Source organism: Heterodontus francisci, chromosome 12 (assembly GCF_036365525.1).
Source record: "Heterodontus francisci isolate sHetFra1 chromosome 12, sHetFra1.hap1, whole genome shotgun sequence".
Taxonomy (NCBI): domain Eukaryota; kingdom Metazoa; phylum Chordata; class Chondrichthyes; order Heterodontiformes; family Heterodontidae; genus Heterodontus; species Heterodontus francisci.
Genome location: NC_090382.1, coordinates 38,073,987 through 38,097,097, shown reverse-complemented (window position 1 = coordinate 38,097,097; position 23,111 = coordinate 38,073,987). Strand labels below are relative to the sequence as shown.

The window sequence follows — 23,111 nt, the reverse complement described above, 5'->3', positions numbered from 1 at the left end:
CCTGAGTCTCCTAATACATCAATTCTGAAAAAATAGAGTAAGTTTACTTTTGAAGAAATTTGCTTTTTTGAAATAAACTGGAGCACGGTCAAAAACAGAACACTTCAGTTAACAGATTGTTACTACCCTCTGAGTGCACATTCAGCAAACTTGCTTTGCGGAACAGTTGGATTGCAAAACCCTTTTGAAGCCGTTCTCCTGGCTCTGGCAGTGACTATATCGCTCGATTGCTGATGGTTTAAAACCTCAAAACTATTTTCAAAAGATTGTGCATTTGATTTATTGATATTGCACATATTGTATATCATATGGTGAGTATGGTGACCTGACTGCCACAAGTTTGGCAAGCATCAAAATCCTATTGGACAACACTGGTTTAGTCAGACTTGCAAGTGGTCACCTCATGGTATTCAATGGACAGGCAGCAGAGCAATTCTGGTAGACTAAGCTTGCGGCGGGGCAGGAAAATGTTCCAAGGAAATTGCCCCAGCTTTCATCATAAAATTGTAAGTACTTACCTCACAAAGGGATGCATGTTTCTAGAACTACACAGAACTCGACAAAAGTGGAGATGTCTATACAAATATTAATAATATAATCATTTTTTTAAAGTTAGGAACAGGTATCAAATTCCCAAAGGGGCTTGTTAATTTTTAATCGATGGAAAATTTGCAACCAATAGTTGAATGAAATCGTGGAGACCCAGACATTGGATCAGAAGATGGCAGCCAGCTTTGCAGCAGCAGAATACAAAATAAATATTTCAGTTTTTATTCCATTTGCTTTCCAATAGTTTTAAACTAAAATACAGTTTTAATTATAAGTCAAAAGTAATACAATAACACACAACATATATCCTGATGTTCAGATCAGCCTGACAGTGGCTCCGGCCCCCAAACACTATTAACTTCCAGCAGCGACATTGATTCCCAATCATGCCATAAGGTACTTCTGACCCAAATTAATTCATTTTGCTTTGCCTCTTGTTGCATGCTCCAGGCCCTGTAATAGTTCCTGTGTGTTCGGCTCTCAACTGCAGTCAGTGCCTGGTCAGCATTTTACCCAATACATCTATGCCCATGTAATCATATTTGATGCAGAGGGGTTCTCACCCACCTTACTCAGGACAAGAGGCCCCAACCACTCACACAAGTCTACAGACATTTTGCAGCTGCACAAAGGACAATCCAGGCTCAGGTTGCACAAGCTGGTGCCTGCAGCAGGTTGAGATGCTCCCAACTTCTGCTAGGCTCTGTATTCCTTTAATCTCTCTTAATCCTTATCGGTTGCATTGGCCTGTTTTCCCACAGCTCTCCCACTATAAATAAGGGTGTGAAGGGTATTGCTGCCGGTCAGTGACGAGGTGCTGCTGGGCAGAGAATAGGGTGAGCTATAATCTTACTCTGGATGAACCCCCCGAAACCTTCTCGCAGACCCCCAGTTTAGAAAGACGAAGAAACAAAATTTCAGAGCATTCTACTGCTGATACAGGATAAGAAAGAGAAAGAAGGGGGGGGGGCGAAGAAAGTCAAGGGAAGCTAAGGGAATGACATTCAAGTCTTAGACTTGGGCTCTATGAGTTCAGAATTGAGGAGAAAAGTGTTTGGCATAAACAGAAAGCGAAGTGTTTACGAAAACATTTTTGGATAAGAATTGCACTTCAAATCAGATTAGATAGTGAGACCAAGAATATGGATAGGTGAAGAAGGACAAAGGATGGAGACAAAGCTAAGAGGTAGTAGCTGCTGATTTCACTTATAAGAGACATAAATAAACCGTATCCTGGTTAGAACTTGAACATATAGCTTTATTGCCCCAAACAGCTTGGAGGAGATCTACTAATTTAGACAAGGCACTACAATACCAATGGACGTTACATGCACAAGAGGCAGTAAAATGTGTAAAATACTGACAATTGTGGAGTGGAATCAGAAGAATGGATAGAAGTGGATGGTGAGTGGAGCTATGAGTGGGGGAAAGGACAAAGTCCCATAGAAGTCTTGTATTAACTGGGGGGGGGGGGACATAAAAACTGCACCATCACAGGAAATAAGATACCAATAAATATTTTGGTGGAAAGCTACATGATAACTCATTTAAAACTGCATGACGCCACTTTGTGACAAACACTTTTCAGGTATCAAGGCAATGACAAACCATTCAGCTAGTAGCCAGGAGCAACTTTCCCAAGGTGCACAATTGGCACAAGATCATCAGTGAAATAGCCTGGAAATCATGGATTAGGCCACAACTTGCAAGATGATGAATAAATTGAGAGTTACCAGCAGCTGTGAGAAACAGAGAGATGTCCCTCTGGCTTCATTACTGTGTTCTGCTGCGAGGGAGAGAGGTGTAAATTCCATTAAGGGCACCATGCTTACATCTCATGGTGTTCTTGAGCTGGGAGCACATGAGGATGACAGTAGAAGAAATAGGAACATTTTTTTCCTAATTATGATCTCAAATGTCACCATAAAATAACATTTTAAAATATTAGTTTTGCAGAAGTAAAAAATAATGATTCAATTTTGAACTCCACTATACCAATTCATATACAAAAGGTATATGAAAAGGCCTTCAGAGTACCTGACAAGATTGGAACTCCCACAAACACTTTCTCCTCCCCTCACTTCAGAGCAGCACATAACAATATCTCCCAGTCAAAGCCGATTTATAATTTCTTTGAGTGCTTTAGAAAGGCTATTTTTGAGCCGAGCGATAAAGAACAAAATCATTCACATTGGAACTCCCTATAAAAAGGACAGTAGTGAGGGAAACTACAGAAAAATTATGCGCATTATCTGATTACATTGAGCTTTGCAAACTCATTTAATGTCTCTACACAAAAACTGAAAAAAAAAATCAACGTCAAATTACTTTCCACCCCAACCCAAGTCAATTACTTTGCAGTGAGTGATGAAAAAAGCACTGACTCACGTTACCATCCATTACTGCTGTGAAAAGACAGTAATATTCTCTATTACAGCAGACGTTATACATCACGGTTTTCAACATACTAGCATTCTGTAACTTCATGTAGAAACATTTAAGATGACAACAATTGCAGATATGACAATTACTAACATTTCACTGACTTTACGATCTAATCCCCCAATTGAATGATCCAGAGGAAGAGAAATACATAAGATTTGCAGGCATAGTCCAGAATTCAACCAAGAAAACTCATACTCTGATACTAACGATATTAAAAAGAATATAAACCTTTCCCTTTACTTCCTATACAGCATTACAAACATTTTTAGGTTGATACAGATAATAATAAGAAAGTTCATTTTTACCATTAGGGTCTGTTCAAGGATGGCCCGTTGCTCCTCTTCCTCAACTCTTCTTTGACATGTCTGGCATATCCAGAGGGGCATGTGCTCCAGTAGGCCATGTGTCAACGCAGGCACCGAATTTGTCAACTTCTTTAGATCCACAATCCCATTCTGTTGAGTTCCCCAATCTTTACGTCCATGGTGGCACAACAAACAACAGTCCTTTGGCGGTTGGTGGATAGTAAGGGATGGCTGAAATGTAACAACCAGATGTAACCAGAGAGTTTAAAAGCTTTGTTATTGAACATTAGAGCAAGTTACTTTTAAGAGTTGTATACGTTATATGTACTAAATTTAGCTAGTAGAAAAAAAACTCCCACATCACTGTAATCAGTTTATCCACCATACAATGATTAAAACAGGGAAAAATAGTCGCAAAATACTGCGGATGCTGGAAATTTGAAACAAAAGTTCCGAAGAAGGGTCACTGACCCGAAACGTTAACTCTGCTTCTCTTTCCACAGATGCTGCCAGACCTGCTGAGTGATTCCAGCATTTCTTGTTGTTGTGTTAGGGAAAAATAGTCTATATTTATTCGCCATCGTACATCAGGCATACATTTCTTTGCTTCCTGTTGTCACAATTTTTGATTATATTCATGATTCGGTAATCCCCATTCTAAATCGCTATGTCAAAATTTCCTATTCAATTTTGCTGTGTCAACAGCCACACTGCAGTAGCAGTCCTCCCATCAGTATGTGTTTCATAACTGCCATTATCAAGAGTGAGCAACACTTCAAGTGTTGATTCACCAATACTTTGTGCCACATCGTATCACTGTCACTTAGTTGCACTTGGCAGAGCTATTTATACACAAACAGCCTAGTTCCCTCTGTAGTTACTGTAATACAACACTGCAAATGTTCAGTCAACTAGCACACCTGAAACTTGCGCCTGTCCCAGATTATCTAATGATAATGCTAATATTCAGCACCAATATGCATTACCACATATTTGTTAATCTTAAATGTCATGTTTCTACCAAATTATTTCCTCACATCCACAAGCTTACTTCAATGATGTTCATGAGAATATAAACAATGAATATCATGAGCCTCAGAGCCAACTGCTGGAGGGACTTCACCATTGAGTTTAGAAGGTTGAGGTTGATCAAATCGAAATACTTAAAATGACAAAAGAATTCAATATGACAGATACAGGGAAACCTTTTGCGCTGGTGGGGGAATCCAGAACAAAAGGGCAAATCATATCAGAGCTAGGCCATTCAGTAGTGAAATCAAGAACCACTTTTCCAGCAAGGTAGCAGAAATATGAAATTGTTTCCCTTAATTGGTTGTAGATGCTGGGACAATTTAAATTTTCAAGACTGAAACTGATTTTTGTTCGGTAAGGGTATCCAGGGATGTAGATCGAAGGCAGGAAATATAGTTGAGATTAGACATGAAATGATTAAATAGCAGAACAGGCTTGAGGGACTGAATGGTCTACTCCTGTTCCTTTAACTGCTGCCCTATTAACAAAAGCAATCCTTAGCTTTCCATTCATCCATCCAACCACTTTGTTTTCACTTCAGCTGCAGGTTTCTGCTCAGCAATCTCATCAAATGTTTCCTACTATAGAAATAATGAGATTGCAAACTAATCACATTGGGCCATAATTTGCTATCCAAACAAACACCACCGTCCAAACAACAACAACGAGGCTAATGGCCTTCTCTGTTATTTATGTACAAATGGTAAAGCAACTTCAAGCGAGGAGCTGCTACACGGTTAAATTCAAATATCAAAAAGTTGCGGTCTGAGCTACACAAAAATGGCATCTCACTGGCTGCCTCACCATTAAAATGTCTCAAATGATGTGAAATTGTGGTGTTTGCAATACAAACTAAACCCCTCACAAAAAGTCAAGTCTTACTCATTTCAGTCAAAGTACCCTTTTAACAGAATAAATATTAATTACTTCCAATCAATTTCTCTGGCACTGAAAATTAACTATTACAAGTGTGGAATCTCATTCCTTCAAATTTTAAATGTAAAAATATAATATTTAATATGTTTTTAATATTTTAATTTTCCATCATCTTTTTCTCTCAATCCAATCTTTCTTTTCCTCTCCATTTCTCTTTCTGTACCTCATTTGGCAGTGCATTTGACCACCAACTTCATCCCTCTCCCTGGCAACTGCCTGAAGATGAACTAGATTATTCGCAATCCTGCTGTCGTATTTGACCCCAAGATGAGCTTCTGACCACAAATTCATTACATCTTCATAGTATTGCCAAACTCTGCCCCTGCCTCAGCCCCAACTCACATGCTGCAAAAGCCCTCAACGATGCCCATTACCTCCAGATTTGAATCGTCCAATGCTCTCCTGAAAGGCCTCCCAGCTTCCACCCTCCATAAACTTGAGCTCATCCAAGTCTCTGCTCCACCTCCAGCCCTCCAAGATCTCTACGCTCCACAATTTCTTGCGCATCCCTATTTTAATCACTCTGTCATTGATGGCTAGGCTGGCCCTAAGTTCTGAAATTCCATCTCTAAACCTCTCCACTTCTCTATCTCTCTCCTCATTTAAGACACTCCCTTAAAACATAGTGCTTTTGCCATGGTTACATATCCTAATATTTCCTTATATGGCTTGGTGTCAAATTCTGTTCGATTGTGCTCCTGTGAAGCATCTCGAGATGTTTTGCTACATGAAAGATGTATATAAATGCAACTTGTTGTTGAATTCAATCACTCTAATATACACTTACTTCGCAGTCCTTGAGTTGTTAATTTCACAATCCTTCAATCTGCTAGGTTAAGGAGATATACAGTTGTTTGCATTGTGTACTCAGGTCCCAGATGTCTGACTTCTGAGTTCCTCAGGATCACAGATGCCAGACTTAGAAACAGAAAATAGGAGTAGGCTATTCGGCCCTTCGAGCCTGCTCCGCCATTCATTATGATCATGGCTGATCATCTAACTCAGTAACCGCTTTCGCCCCATACCCTTTGATCCCTTTAGACCCAAGAGCTATATCTAAATCCTTCTTGAAAACATATAATGTTTTGGCCTCAACTGCTTTCTGTGGTAGCGAATTCCACAGGCTCACCACTCTCCAGATGAAGAAATTTCTCCTCATCTCAGTCCTGAAAGGTTTATCCCGTATCCTTAGACTATGACCCCTGGTTCTGGACTCGCCCACCATCGGAAACAACCTTCCTGCATCTACCCTGTCAAGTCCTGTTGGAATTTTATAGGTTTCTATGATCCCCCCTCACTCTTCTGAACTCCAGCGAATATAATCCTAACCGACTCGATCTCCCCTCATACGTCAGACCCACCATCCCAGGGATCAGTCTGGTAAACCTTCGCTCCACTCCCTCTATAGCAAGAACATCCGTCCTCAGATAAGGAGACCAAAACTGCACACAATTATTCCAGATGTGGCCTTACCAAGGCCCCGCATAATTGCAGCAAGACATCCCTGCTCCTGTACCCAAACCCTCTCGCTATGAAGGCCAACACATCATTTGCCTTTTTTACCACCTGTTGCACCTGCATGCTTACCTTCAGTGACTGGTGTACGAGGCACCCAGGTCTCGCTGCATATTCCCCCTCTCTGTTTATAGCCATTCAGATAATAATCTGCCTTCCTGTTTTTGCTACCAAAGTGGATAACCTCACATTTATCCACATTATACTGCATCTGCCATGCATTAGCCCACTCACTCAACTTGTCCAAATCACCCTGAAGCCTCTCTGCATCCTCCTCACAACTCACCCTCCCACCCAGTTTTGTGTCATCTGCAAATTTTGAAATATTACTTCAGCCAATTAGATTCACTCTACATTATATCAAGTAATGCTCAGTGCACTGGACACAGCAAAGGATACGAGCCTCAATCATATCCCGTCTGTAATGCTGAACACGTGCTCCAAACTTAGCTATAACCCAGTATAGCTACAACACTGGTATCTACCCAACAATGTGGAAAATTGCCCAGAAATGACATTCTACAAGAAGCAGGACAAACCCAATCCAGCCAATTACCGCCCCATCAGTCTATTCTCATCAGCAAAACAATGTAAGGTGTCTCCAATAGCGCCATCAAGCTGCATTTATTCGGCGACAACCTGCTCACTGATGCTCATTTCAGGTTCCAGAAGGACCACTCGGCTCCAGAACTCATTACAGCCTTGGTCCAAACGTGGACACAGGAGATGAATTCCAGGTGAGGTGAGAGCGACTGTCCTTGGCATCAAGGCTGCATTTAGCCAAGGAGCCCCAGTATAATTGAAGTCAATGGGAATAAGGAGGGAAAACTCCCCACTGGTTGGAGTTATACCTAGCACAAAGGAGGATGGTTGTGGTTGCTGCAGACCAATCATCTCACCCCCTGGACAATCGCTGCAGGAGTTCCTCAGGACATTGTCCTAGGCCCAACCATCTCCAGCTGCTTCATCAATGACCTTACCTCCATCATAAGGTCAGAAGTGATTCGCTGATGCCGCGCAGTGTTTTGTTCCATCTTTAACACCTCAGATAATGAAGCACTCCTTGTACGAATGCAGCAAGACCTGGACACCATTCAGGTTTGGGCTGATAAGTGACAAGAAGCATTCGCACCACACAAGTGCCAAGCAATGACCATCTCCAACAAGAGAGAACCTAACCATCTTTCCTTGACATTCAACATTAACATTGCTAAACCACCCCGCCCACAATCAACAACATCCTGGTAGTTATCAATTGATTAGAAACTTAACTGGACCAGCCACATAAATACTGTGGCTATAAGAGCAGGTCAGACGTTGGAAATTCTGTAATGAATAACTCAACCCGATTCCCCAAAGCCTATCCACCATCTACAAGGCACAAGTCAGTAGTGTGATTGAATACGCTGCACTTGCCTCGATGAATGCAGCTCCTAGAACACTCAAGGAACTCGACACCATGTAAGACAAATCAGTCCGCTTCATTGGCACCCCATCCACTACCTTAAACATTTGCTCCCTTCATCATCGGCACACGGTGGCAGCGTGTACCATCAATAAGATGCAATGCAGCATCTCATCAAGGTTCCTTTGACAGCACCTTCCAAACCCGCAACCTCTACCATCTAGAAGAACAAGGGCAGCAGGCGCATGGGAACACCACCTGCAAGTTCTCCTCTAAGTCACATACCATCCTAACGTGAAACTATATCACCGTTGTTTCACTGTCGCTGGGTCAAAATCCTGGAACTCCATCCCTAACAGCACTGTGGGTGTACCTACACCACAAGGGCATCTGCGGTTCACCACCACCTTCTCCAGGGCAATTTGGGATGGGCAATAAATGCTGGCTTGCCAGTGATGCCCACATCTCATGAACAGATAAAAAATTTCCTTTGCTGCAGCCTTATCAGTTTGCACTTTCAACAACTTGCCATGCAAAAAAATTTGAAACCTTAACATGCAAAGGCAAGTCTAACACCATTCAATGCCCTGCCACAATAAATTATGAAGCTCCAACCAATGACTCATCTCTTAAAAGAACACCACTAAATGTATGGGCACGATTCACCTTTCAACAAACTGTGTGGGATTAACTGCCCTTACTCTCTGCAAATTATATTGAATTGCTTCCTTCATAATAGCCCATTATATTTTTTCTACTGTGTAACCATTGAGCTAATACTGGGATGACGCTTCTAATTCTGTTTTTCAAGTTGTGGGATGGGGTAAAGAGAAAAAAAAAAGAGAATCTGTTTGAGATACTGTTGTTAATTAATCTACCTAACATATAACTGCTCTTATTAAAACTTTGTACTTGGATGACTGCACATTGATCAGGAGTGTATGTACCCAACCGTTTGAGAGGGGAAAAGATAGACCACAGGACTATTAACAATAACAAAAAATTCCAAAATGAAATCTCAATTTCTATCCAGTAACACACCTGGAAAACGTACATGCAAGGCCACCAAATAATTTGGACTACAGTGCGAGTCCTATATGATTGAATAGTCTACCAACACTGTCTGGTCTTTTTTACACAAAGTAAGGCCATTTAGATGAGGTGTCAGAGGAATACAGGAACCTGCAGAACCATAACCTGGCAATGGTTAACTCCACTGTGGGGAAAAAAATGGGACAGGGGTGGGGAAATGGGAAAGTGACAGGCGGGGGAAAAAAGACCACGATCCTAAACTGAGACACTTACAAAACTCATACAAACAACTGTAGTGAACACATTTGTGACTTTAAAAATTTATATGCAACATTAAGCGTCACCCATTACATTAACATAACACACTGGGGCTGCATGACATCCTGTATGCATGCAGTATAAGCCAGCTAGTCATGCATAACTTGTTAAAATTCTGATTTGGGTAAAACATTTTACTAGCTCATGCCTAGTTGATCAAAATGACTATGTTAATAGACTTGCAAATAGTCCTCTGAGCCAACATATAGAAAATACATTTGCATTAGTTTCTGGTCCAGGCACTCTGTAAAAACATTTGTGCAAAAACTTTCCTTCTGTATGTGGGAGCAGTATGAAATCAATTTACTACAGTAGTCTTGTCCCACAGTGTTGTTAAGTGTACTGGGTCTTCAATCTGGTAGACTTATGGTACCTTTGAGTCCATTTAGCAACAAGATGATTTGGCTTATTTAATTCTATAAATAGAATTCAGCTCACAAGTTCAAACCTATGGAAATATTTTATGCATATATACATACACATTTGCAGAATAGTATTTTGCTCATCTTCAGCACAGAGTACATAAATCATTTGAGATAAACAGAATTACTGTAATTTCTTATAAGTTGTCAGCAGCTTAAAAATAAAATCAAATTTTCAACCTAGCCATACCATAACCTAGTGATAAAAACAGAAAGTGCCGGAAATACTCAACATGTCTGGCAGCATCTGCGGTGACAGAAGCAGAGTTAACATTTCAGGTCTATGACCTGCTTCTCTCTCCACAGATGCTGAGTATCTCTAGCACTTCCCGTTTTTATTTCAGATTTCCAGCATCCACAGTACTTTGCTTTTATCATAACTTGGTGATGACTGCTGACTGGTGGAATGGCTTGCTGCAAGCAATCTGCATAGACTGGTGCTTCATAACCGAGATGCAGAAAGCCAGTGAGGTGGGGAGCGGAAGGATCCGGTGGGGCGAGGAATATTTCTGTAAACATCATCTAAAAAGGTCATTTGTGTGACTTAAAGTACCTGAGGATTTAAGTCTTTGATTTACTGGAATGTATCACCAGACTCATCTGAGGTTCGACAACCATCTTAAGTCAATGTACTGTACATCAGGGATTTTTAAACTTTTCTGTGTGAGGACATCTTAGTTTAGTTTAGAGATACAGCACTGAAACAGGCCCTTCGGCCCACCGAGTCTGTGCCGACCATCAACCACCCATTCATACCAATCCTACACTAATCCCATATTCCTACCACATCACCACCTGTCTCTACATTTCCCTACCACCTACCTATACTAGGGACAATTTATAATGGCCAATTTACCTACCAACCTGCAAGTCTTTTGGCTTGTGGGAGGAAACCGGAGCACCCGGAGGAAACTCACGCAGACACAGGGAGAACTTGCAAACTCCACACAGGCAGTACCCAGAACTGAACCCGGGTCGCTGGAGCTGTGAGGCTGCGGTGCTAACCACTGCACCACTGTGCCGCCCACTGGTGCATTCCTGGAAGCCCCTCGCTCCCTCCTAATGTACAAAAGACTGTCAGCCACCCAAAAGCAATAGGCAACAATCGAAATAATATCTATCAAGTAAACTAATAAAGAAATCTATCAACTTGGGGCTCTTAGAATCCTAGAAACCCAGTTTGCTGCACATTTTTTGGGGATTTTCCTGAGTTACTAAACGCCACAAAAGAAAACTCTGACTTTTAAAGATCAATGTGGAAGATATGATGGCATATATTTGAATCAAAAATCCCTCATCTTCTGTGAATTACTGCTGAAACCAGCACTCAATCTCAAAGTTACACATCATATGATGCACAAATACAAAAACAATGAAGTCAATTTCATAAAGCAACCTAAATCACACAAGCAATTGCAATAATCTACTCCTTGTGATTTTAAGTTTACTGTTGATGCATCCGTTGAGTCAGCGGGAGTCTCCATTCATCATTAATTTATTGTTCTGTGAATAGAAAATGTGAAACATTTGGTCTGCTTATTTCTACTGTTATGCATATGCACATACTGCACACGCCTCATTAAAGCAACTCATCACAGGAAAATAAGCAGTCTTTTGTGACATTGAGTCCCTACAGAATAAAGTCATTTTCACAATCTGTAAAATAAGTCACAGTATGGTATAATGGGAATCCCCAAATGTTACTCCTACACATGTGGAACAACATTATCAGGCACTGGAATGAAGAGAAATCTGGTACAAACAACTGAACATAATCTTTTGTTCACTGCGAAGCTGATTTATGTCAGACAGGAGAAAATTGATGTTTGTAGAGTAAAAACATGGCAACAAGGCTTTCTTCCAGAAAAACTCAGGATGGCATTAATGGCAGTATATATAAACAAGGTATATATTGGAACTATCTCCGTTTTGGAAAAATAACTGCCATGTAAGACAAGCTGACATAACTGGGGCCCCCATCTTATGAGCCTCAATGACCCTTTTGGTACCTAATTATCTATCTCCTCTATGAAAATTAATTGAAACGGGCAACTACTGTACATATTAGCAGCACAATCAGCTTATGTGAGAAAACTCAGCAGTGAAATAAGGTGGGTAAAACATTATTTTCTCCCCCGCCCACCCGAGTATCTCTTCAACCCTGCCCTCATTTTAGAAACAAAGAAAAAGGGAGGAGTAGGCCTCGACTCTGCTCCGCAAACTCTTCTCTAGCAACTCTTGCTAGAACTGATGAATACCAATGCACAAGTCAACAGATTAGTACCAAATATATTACAGTTGATGGAAAGTTCTGCCTCACCTGAGAAAATATTTGAAAATAACAGCTGACATAAACCCACAAAAGTTCCACTCTGTGTCTGCGTGGGTTTTCTCCGGGTGCTCCGGTTTCCTCCCACAAGCCAAAAGACTTGCAGGTTGATAGGTAAATTGGCCATTATAAATTGTCACTAGTGTAGGTAGGTGGTAGGGAAATATAGGGACAGGTGGGGATGTTTGGTAGGAATATGGGATTAGTGTAGGATTAGTATAAATGGGTGGTTGATGTTCGGCACAGACTCGGTGGGCCGAAGGGCCTGTTTCAGTGCTGTATCTCTAATCTAATCTAATCTAATGCAACTATTTGCCATCTAGTTAACCTCAACACAGTTGGTACCTCAAGCATCAAACATTGTTCTAACAACAATTTTTTTCCCAAAAACACCAAGTTACAAAAGACATTCATTGGTGAGTTTTAACAATGAATAAATCATTGAGTTGAAGATTTCTATGCATCTCAACTCTTGTAGAGCACTTGTCAATCATAAGCCATAAAATGCAACAGGTCATTAGGGTGGATGTCAAACAGTGCAGTTTGAATATCTTGTATCCATACAGGCCTGATATTCCTCAGAACATTAGTAGTGATTGGATCAGCATCCTGTAACTGATTGTCAACTGAGGTGATCGGAAATCTGTTCTCTGCATGCTGTTAAAAATTTCAAATTTAGCTAGACACAATACAGGGGCAAGTCTCCCTTTGTCGTCATTTTGGACAGCTAAATGGCCTCAGAGCAGCTGCAACATGCCTCCTCCCAATCACTGCTTTTCCTCCACCACTCATGACTTGAACCACCATTGGATGTAAACAAAAATGTAAACATCTGCATGTACTTCAATGTTGCACACAAACATCTGATGCAAAGACATTTACAGATTGATTAGAAAAATATGACTGCACCAATTTTTTAATAATGCATTTGTACTCAAGCAACCTGGGCCAATTCAAACACGGAGTCAAAATTAGGTATCTCTACAAAGAGACTGTGACTACAATGTACCAACCATACTTTAGCATCCTGGAATCCAAAGCTATGTGTGATAGCATGATATAGGTTTGGATTGAGCATCACTAATGAACGACTAATCTAACAACCCCTTTTGTGGAAAAGCTAATCTTTCAGAGATTACACCATGGGGTTTAATCATGCATAATGTTTTTCTTTTCATAAAATGCTCACTTTCCAAACAAATTGAAGGTTGGGATCATTTCAGCATTTGTTTAATTTAATTAATTCTCTTAAATGCCCAAACCAAACTCAGCAGGCTCAAAACAGTTACCTGCAGGTGATTATTTCCAAGTATGGATGAAAGACACTAAAATTATTGTTTCCACTCTCCCCTGCTGATCATTTGACATCACCCACTGCACAAACACCCCCACATACAACATAAATAGCACATACCAAATTACTTCCTTCCTTGAATGTCAGATCTGATGCCAGCAATCACTTTTCAAAGTTTGGTTTAGTTTTCAAGATACACATCAGGATTCGGGCATGGTGTGTTGCAGCAGAAACAAGTCATGCCACAGAGTGGGAGGACCTCAGCAATTTCTGGCTTCAGCCAAGTTCTCTGAAGTTGGAAGGTGCTGCAAAAAGGCTAGGTGCTACAAAAAAGCTAGGCTCTTATCCACAAACACACTGTCACCACAAACAGGCTCAATCACTGATCTTTTTGTCATTATATCGCACTGTTGGCTGAGGGTCGAGCGGATGCTTCCATCCCATGCTTACAGTAGAGGTTGTATATGTTTTCTCAGAAAGTGAAAGAATAAAACCTTGCACTAAAACAAAGTTTAGATTGACCAATATACCAGGAACCACTGCTTGCATTTAACTATGCTCAAAGTTAAAAAGGGAGGCAGAACTCTTAGCTCAGAAGCAACAGTTCAATTGCATCTGAGTGGACAAGATAAATGTAGCTTTTGTATCAACTTTATTTTTTTTTTAAAAAGCAACACACTTGCCCCTTGCAAAACTTTTCACTGCCTGAAAACCAAGCCTAATTTTGGGTTCCTAAAAGACTGGCAACTGAACCGAAACTAACATCTGCATACAGAGTTAAAGGTAATGGAAGCAAACTTATGATCTCTGATTTGATGTTACCAATCCAATCCAAAATTTGAGACAACAAACCAACTATATAGCCACCATACTTGTCCCAGACTAACTTTGCGTCACCATTTCCATCACTAGGTAAAACCCAAACCTGTCTTGCACATTGGAAAACCAATCATGGTGCAACAGCAGAGGAACATAGTTAAAAACTCTGAGATTGAGATCAAACCTAAGAAACTGTAAAAGCCAGATATCTCCTCACAGCCAAAGAAAAAACTTGAGCAATTCTTTCCCATGATGCTGTGACACACATTCCAACAGCTGGCTGAGACAAGCAGTGGCAAAGGTCTAAGCAGAGGCCAATAGAACTGGCACGTGATTTAACACAGCTCAATAAGGCAAAAAAAATTATACGGCAGCTAAGAGGGAATATATTTCTTACAGATTTGGTCAGTGCCAGCCAAGACTCCAATCACCAGCACCCTCATTTTAATCAGGTGCTCGATTTGAAGCGCCGCTCTTCCAAACTCGGCCAACCTAACAAGGAAAGTTACCAGCCGGTACAGTGAAGAGCTGATCTTACAAATAGCAATAACTGTACTGCAGCACTGTTTAAAGTCAAGCGTCAGAATTCAAGTTCCAATCAATAAATCATAACTTAGCATACAGGTTCAATATACACCTCATTCCACAGCATTGTTTTGAAATTAAGAGTCTGAATTATAAGTGTATGGACAAAACATGTTGAGACTGCCAGACCAGCTGCTGTGGTAACCAGCTGGTGTTACAGTCAGAAAGCACACAGCTCCACATCACTCACTGATTAAAATACCAGTAATAATAGAAGCTGCTGGGGAAGAATGCTGCAAAAACTAGGCTGTGGTGTGAAAACTGTGGAAGGATACTGCACCTTGACAGATCACTTTCAGTAGTTGTGGTTGTTGGAGGTCAATCATCTCTGCTCCAGGACATCACTGCAGGAATTCCTCAAGGTAGAGTCCTAGGCCCAACCATCTTCAGCTGCTTCATCAATGTCCTTCCTTCAATCGTAAGTTCAGAGGTGGGGATGTTCGCTGATGATTGCACAACGTTCAGCACCATTCACAACTCCTCAGATACTGAAGCAGTCCGTGCAGAAATGCAGCAAAATCTGGACAATATCCACACAAGTGCCAGGCAATGACCACCTCCAACAAAAGAGAATCTAACCATCTTCCCTTGACATTCAATGGCATTACGATTGCTGAATCCCCCACTATCAACATCCTGGGGTTAACATTGACCAGAAACTGGTGTAGCCACATAAATACCGTGGTTACAAGCACAGGTCAGAGGCTAGGAATCCTGTGGCAAATAACTCACCTCCTGATTCCCCAAAGCCTGTCCACAATCTACAAGGCACAAGTCAAGAGTGTGATGGAATACTCTCCACTTGCCTGGATGGGTGCAGCTCCAATAACACTCAAAAAGCTCCACACCATCCAAGACAAAGCAGCCCATTGATTGGCACCCCATCTACAAATATTCACGCCCTCCACCACCGACACACAATGGTACACACAGTTGCCATTTACAAGATGCACTGCAGCAAACCACCAAGGCTCCTTAGACAGCACCTTCCAAACCCACGACCTCTACCACCTCGAAGGACAAGAGTAACAGATGCATGGGAACATCACCACCTGCAAGTTCCTCTCCAAGCCACACACCATCCTGACTTGCAACTATATCGCCATTCCTTCACTGTCGCTGGGTCAGAATCCTGGAACTCGCTTCCTAACAGCATCGTGGGTGTACCGACCCCACATGGACTGCAGCGGTTCAAGAAGGCAGCTCTCCACCACCTTTTCAAGAGCAATTAGGGATGGGCAATAAATGCTGGTCTAGCCAGCGACACCCACATCCCATGAATGAATAATAAAAACTTGCATATGCAAAATTAAATAGGATACCAACCTGAGTCTCACTGGCTCAATTTAACATTTACACAATCACCAGGCAAAAAAAATACCAAACCTGATACAAACCAATCTATTTGAGTTATGCCACACATCAGTTCTGTGCTCAGGATCATAGGTTTCTAACCTCCAAGAGATGAGAACCCACTGTGGCAGAGAATTTACACAGGATTTAAAAATCAAGGTGGTGGAAGTGTAATTGTGCAAATTAATGTACAAGATGAATTTCTGTATGCATAATGCAGAAGAATTTTACATAGCTTTTCACAATTCAACACACAAAACTGTCTCTATTCAGAGGCACCACAGCAACCCAACAGTCAGACAACCTGGATTTACTAGCAACAGTCAACCTTTTTGTCATGGAGCTAATAGGCAGGTAGCTGACATTATTTCAATCACTTCTGTTCAAACAGAATGCTATTTCAGGAGTGCAAATGCTGGTTACATTCAATCTATAGGTTACCATCTTCTTACTATAAACAGACACAATAGCAAGTTCACAGCATGGCCACAGTATCAGACAACCATCTAAGTTCAGCAAAATAATTCATTATTCCTTTGCCAGTTTTATTTACTTAGCTAAAGTTTAAAAATAGAAGTCATCTATTTTCATTCGCTTGTTAATGTCACTTTAATAATGTATGGGAAATACGATTAGACGAGTGAGAAGCCAGAACACAGCATGGTTTACTATGCTGATATGGGTCAATTTCACAATCCACCAACCCCTGAAATTACTTTAGTATTATTTCCATGATGAGGACAAGACCGAGTGCTTCAAACTAGGGATGAAGGAGAGAAGGCAGGAATGCACAGGATTAGAAATATTATGGTCCACCAGGCTGATCTCAAGTCTAGGAAATACTATACACCACTCTACATTTCCTCATACCCTTAACACCATGATATTGTTACACACCTCCCTCAGTAGCCAGTTATAGAATGGCACTGCCAGAGACCTGGGAACAGATCTACAGTCCTCTTGGCTGGTTTAAGTACATATTACAAAAAATTAACTTGAGAGAATCTTACCTCAGCAAAAAAAAAACTTTTATTGTTTTGTGAAATTTTCTACTACAAGTTACTGCTGTGAACTCAATTTTGTAACATCCATAACCAGAATGACAACCCCCTTAGCTACAAGTTCTGACATGAAATTGTTGCTGAAAGATTTACTGATGGATTTTCAAGTGTAGTTGTCCTTAAGGTCACTCCAATTATTATACTCTGTGTGCCATGATAGTCAATAGATTGCTTGCCATTTGTTTGTAACCTAAAAGCAACAAATGTAAAATGACTGACTAATGAGGGTGAGGGAGGGGAGGTGGGGTGTAGAGAACGCAGAGGAAATGGAGGAAGAAGTTTGGGCATAAACCATATATTTATTGTAAACATTCAATATAATACTGTAGAATCAAAACCTATGGTTTAAATGATTTGGGAATTAGGAATTCTACGAAGACAAGTCAGAAAGGATGTTACAGATTCAACTTACTGGCTCTGAGGAATAATCTTCCATCTGCACATTTTACATTCTGCAAGTCCAAGTTAGCAGCTCTCATTCGGTATTTTGTCTAATTAGTATCTATGCAAGGGGAAAAGAGGAGGAGAAAGATGAAAGATTTTACACGGTCCACCTGCTTAGGGTATCAGCCGCGGCTCAATGGTAGCGAGTCAGAAGATTTTGCAACCCTTCCACCGCCTCTGATTTGTCAGACTGCTTGTCCAACATCCTGTACTGGATGAGTAGATATTTCCACAAGAAAATATTGGGAAGACTGAAGCCACTGTCTTCAGTCCCCACCACTAACTTCATCCCTCTCTTTGGCCATTCTGAGGCTGAACCAGACCATTCACAACCCTAGCATACCACTTGATTGAGCGGAGCTTCCAACCCCATATCACCAAGACCACCTGCTTCCACCTCCTTAACCTCTCCATTTCTCAAAGATTTTAGTCACCTAGCCTGAAGTGTCCTTGGGAGTTTTTGATATTTAATTGTTTTTGATAGCGCTCCTGTGAAGCGCCTTGGGATGTTTTACTGTATTAAAAGCACTATATAAATGCAAGTTGTTGCTATTCAAGTCCCACTGTACTGACAGCATGCTGCATTGTCACTGGTGCCATCTTTTGGATGAGAGTCTCCTCTGCCCTCTTAAGTGGACGTAAAAGATCCAATGGCACTATTTCAAAAAGCATGGCAGTTCTGCCCAGTATCCTGGCCAATATCTACCCATCAACCTACATCAAAAAAAAAGATGATTATTGTTATATCCCAGAAAGCCAGTTGAAGAATAATGATACTGGAGCCAAACTTTACTCAATCTAAACATTCATATAGACTGAAAGATTACAAGCATACACTTCTGAACTCAACTACACTACAGTTTCAGTAAGTGTCTCTTTATATGTGCTCAACTGAAACCTCAATAAATGCCCTCCACCTGCATATAAACACAACTGATATACAATTAACAATTCTCTCATTTGTTTGAAATCCTGCTGTTCACAAGCTGGCTGCCACATTTCCTGCATACAAAAATGACTAACTTTAAAAATATTTTATTGACTGTAAAGCACTTTGTGATGACCTGAGGTCGTGAAAGGCACTAGTTTGTTCTTTAAGTCAACAGCTAAGTTTAAAACTAAAACCGTCACACATCCATAATTTCACACATCAAAAACTTACAATACCTGCCAAGAACTTAAGGGCCAGTATCCCTTCGCAACCATTACATTGCTGTTCTTCAATTATGGAGATGTCACTACCTTGAGATACCAGTACTGCTCACCTTTCAGCCATATTGAAACATCACAGAGCTTCTCACAACTACTAGGAAGATCCATCAAATGAATGGAGCTACAGGAGGAGGAGGAAGGAAAGACACAGAGCAGAGAGTTTGAATGTCATCTACGATTAGAGCTACCAGGAAAAGTGAAACAGACTGAGGCTTTTTTTTCTTTATATAAAAGACACAGAGGTAATCTGAGAGGCCTTTAAAACTATGAAAGGTTTCCACTTGTGGGAGAATCCAAAATTAGGGGCCATAAATACAAGAGTTATTAATAAATCCAACAGAAAAATCAATTTTTTTTACTGAGTGGTTAGAATGTGGAACTCGCTACCACGGGAAGTGGTTGTGACAAATTGTTTGGATGCTTTGGAAAGGAGACTAGACAAGTACATGACAGAAAAGTGAATAGAAAGATATGCTAAAAGGCTGAGATGAGGCAAATGGAATGGGAGGAGACTCAACACCAGAAGAGACAAGTTGGGCCAAATGGCCTGTTTTCATGCTGTATATTCTACATAATTTTATGTAACTCATTGCTGACACTTGATCATCTATTAACACTACATCCAACTGCATTAAGTTTTGTTTCTATGATAACAACGAAAGCAATCTCTTCTCTCATCCACTGTACAAATATCTGCAGTCACCAGACAGTTTGCCGGTTTTCATTGCAGCAGCTTTAATCATAGAATTTAGAACAAGCAACAGAGAGGACACAGCTAAGATGATCAGGACATGGCCAGAAAAAAAACGACAGGACAGAGAATCCAACGAGATGGTAGGGTTAAAATCAAATAAAAACATTAAATGGCAGAGACCACAACAAAGTTGGGAATGACAAAACCCCAAAGAAAACATTTGAACCGCTGATAGAAAATATAAGAGTCAGCAAGAATTAAAAAGCAGAAAGCCACAAGAACAAAAGAGGCGAGACAAAAATGACAAACCCTAACTCATACAGAAATGGGCTACGAAAAGTGAAACATTGCCTTGGGTTTTAGTACGTCCAGGTTTGAGACACTGGGTGCATTCCGTCCATGGCCCTACACCATTCATTAGTCAACACTGAAGAAATTTTAAAATACTACAGTATAATCAGTTCACCAGATTTACAATCACTCCAGGGACGTAGTATACAATATTTTTCCTGGTCTGTATGCAGGCAGGCTCATTTATAGTATTCTATCCCTTTAAAAGGAGGCTTTGTACACATCAGAATTTCAGTAGGTGCACTAGTATACCATACATACTTTTCACAAGCAAGAGTATTTATAAAAATTGAATACCTATTAGACAACTGAATGTCCATTTCAATATCATTTACCTCTGCACGTCACACCCAGTGAACATAGAAAAGTAAAATGAAAAGCCATGGGTGCTATAAATTCAAAATTAAAACTCTGGAAACAGACAGCATTGAATCAATGTTTGAAAGAAAAAATGGCTAATATCGGAGTACAGGCCTTCATTAGAATTGGTAATTCTGCTCCAAAGGCCAACATCCAACCATCAAACTGCCTTCCACTTTCAGATGCTGATCGGTCTACAATGCATTTCCAACCTTCTGTGTTTTTATTTCTTAACACGGATATCATGTTCAGTCATTCCAAAGCAGTATGCCTTGCTGGGTTCAAAATCCACAGTTCTACTAGAAAATATCCACAACTAGTAGTGCACTGAAAGGGCTCAATTCTTTTAGTAAACTGACTGATCAGAAGAGACTGTCCTGCTCAAATGAACCTAAAACAGCACAATAATGAATTGAGAATAAGTAAGGCTGTTCCGCCAAACTACATTTATCAACACATCAATGGGCACAAATGCTGCACCAGTTCAAGACTAGTCAGTTCCATGTCAAAGCGATGACAATGAAAACGACCCATGAATGGACCAAAAATACATCTCATCCTCATGTCTGTGTACTTTACAAGTTGAAAGGCACACCTACAATGCACTTGATAGAGAGTACTGTTTCAGTTTCTATTACTTTTGCAGAGTAACAGACAGCCACCAATTACTACCACTTAGTATCAAAAACACTGAGCTACCAGCATTTGAAGGAATAACGCTAATTTATGTATTATAGTCAACAGATTTAACGGTGAAATTGTTTACAGGTGCAATGTTAAGCAGCATCATCTCCATTTCCAGTAGATAGATGCGGGTTCTCTCTCCATCAGTTAACAGACTAGCCCTGACCCAGCCTCCAGCATGCAATGGAGACACCCCCAAGCATCTGACAATCCGCCCAACTCCACACATCTATGGCAAACCCAACACCGAAACAAAGTCAAATGTTGCGAAGCCGCGGGCCGGGGAAGGGGATAGCTCACCCCGATCAACTACCCATCCCAAACACACAAAGCCCACGCCAGGGGCGGTCTCTGCGCTTTACCTGCTCCCCGGCCCAGCCTGGGCCCGGCTCCATCCCCGGCTGCGGCTGCTCGCCGTGCGCTGGACTCGGCGTCTCCTCAACCGGACTAGGGCTGCGGCTCTCTCCCAGGACTGCGCTTGTGCCGCCGCTATTGCCGGATCCCGGTTTATTCTTCTTCCTTCGACCGGCGACATGTTTCTCCTCGGTGCAACTCATTCTGACTCCGGTTTACTCCCGTTTTGATCAGATCCGCTTTCACTCGCTCACACTACGCTCGCGCTCCAGGGAAACAGAATCCAATATGGCGGACAGCGGCGACTGAGATGGGGGGGGGGGGGGTGGTTGATGGAAGGGGGAGGGCCGACGTCAACCGGAAGCAGGCAAAAAAATGGCGCCCCGTTTGTCACAAGTAAATGCACAACGGCGGCCGCCATCTTTCATACAGGCAGCAGGTGGCTCCATCCAGCTGAAGTTTTTTTCACAGTGCTTTAAACTGAGCAAACATACATGAGAGGCATAGATTATTATTTGACCCATCTAGTCCAGGTCGGCATTTCCCATCCTTACAGCAAATAGTCCTAATCACATTTACCCACTCTCTTCCCATAACTCTTTAACCCTTTTTTCATTCAACCACCTATCTCATCTAATCTTGATTGCGAACAGTAGTTTCTATCTCAGCCACTAACCCTGGAAGTAATTCCACAGCCTCACAAATGAGGTTTCTCCTTAATGTTTAATCTTCTACTTGTTACCTATTGCCCCTTGTTCTTGACCACCCCCTCCCCCCCTCCCCCCCAACACCACCACACTGGAATTACTGCCCTTTTGTAATTTTAATTATCATATAATTCTGTAATATGCAATGTTCCAACAAAAATAGCCCTAGTTCTTCATCTCTTTCTCCATATTTGTATTGCATCATACAGGCAGCATCCCAGTGAAACTGATTGGTACCTTCTCGAAAGCCTAAATATCCTTCCTAAAGTGCAGAGCCCACAATCTGTAACCTCATGGCCCAACATATCCCCCACTCTACGATTACCATCAAGCCAAGGGATCAACCCTGATTCTCTGAAGAGTGCAGGAGGGCACCAGGCATACCTCAAAATAAGGTTTCAACCTGGTGAAGCTACAGCCCAGGACTACTTGCATGCCAAACAGCGCAACCAGTATGTGATCGACAGAACTAAGTGATCCCACAACCAACGGATCAGACCTAAACTCTGCAGTGCTGTCACATCCAGTCGTGAATGGTGGTGGACAATTAAACAACTAATAGAGGAGGCTCCACAAATATCCCCATCCTCAATGATGGGGGAGCCCAGCACATCAGTGCAAAAGCTAAGGCTGCAGCATTTGCAACAAACTTCAGCCAGAACTGCCAAGTGGATGATCCATCTCAGCCTCCTTCTCCTGAAGTCCCCAGCATCACAGATGCCACTCTTCAGCCAATTTGATTCACTCCACGTAATATCAAGAAACGACTGAAGGCACTGGCTACTGCAAATGCTATGGGCCCTGACAACATTCCAGCAATAGTTCTGAAGACCAGTGCTCCAGAACTTGCCACGCTCCTAGCCAAGTTGTTCCAGTACAGTAACAACACTGGTATCCAGCTGGCA

At 41.4% G+C, this 23,111-nt stretch overlaps 1 protein-coding gene across 3 annotated transcripts in view; it reads right to left on the bottom strand.

The window, feature by feature from the left end:
• fam193b (family with sequence similarity 193 member B) overlaps window positions 1–21,794 on the bottom strand; it is a 154,654-nt gene extending 132,860 nt beyond the window's left edge. For 2 of the 3 annotated variants that reach the window (XM_068043346.1, XM_068043347.1), the window contains exons 1-2: window positions 21,508–21,794; window positions 3,300–3,530 (exon numbers count right to left, since the gene is read on the bottom strand). In XM_068043346.1, coding sequence (XP_067899447.1) covers window positions 3,300–3,530; window positions 21,508–21,702 — 426 coding nt within the window. In that variant the 5' untranslated portion in view covers window positions 21,703–21,794. Of the gene's footprint in view, window positions 1–3,299; window positions 3,531–17,812; window positions 17,903–21,507 lie in introns of all 3 variants that reach the window. The other variant, XM_068043348.1, reaches the window with a different exon arrangement.
• Window positions 21,795–23,111: the final 1,317 nt, after the last annotated feature.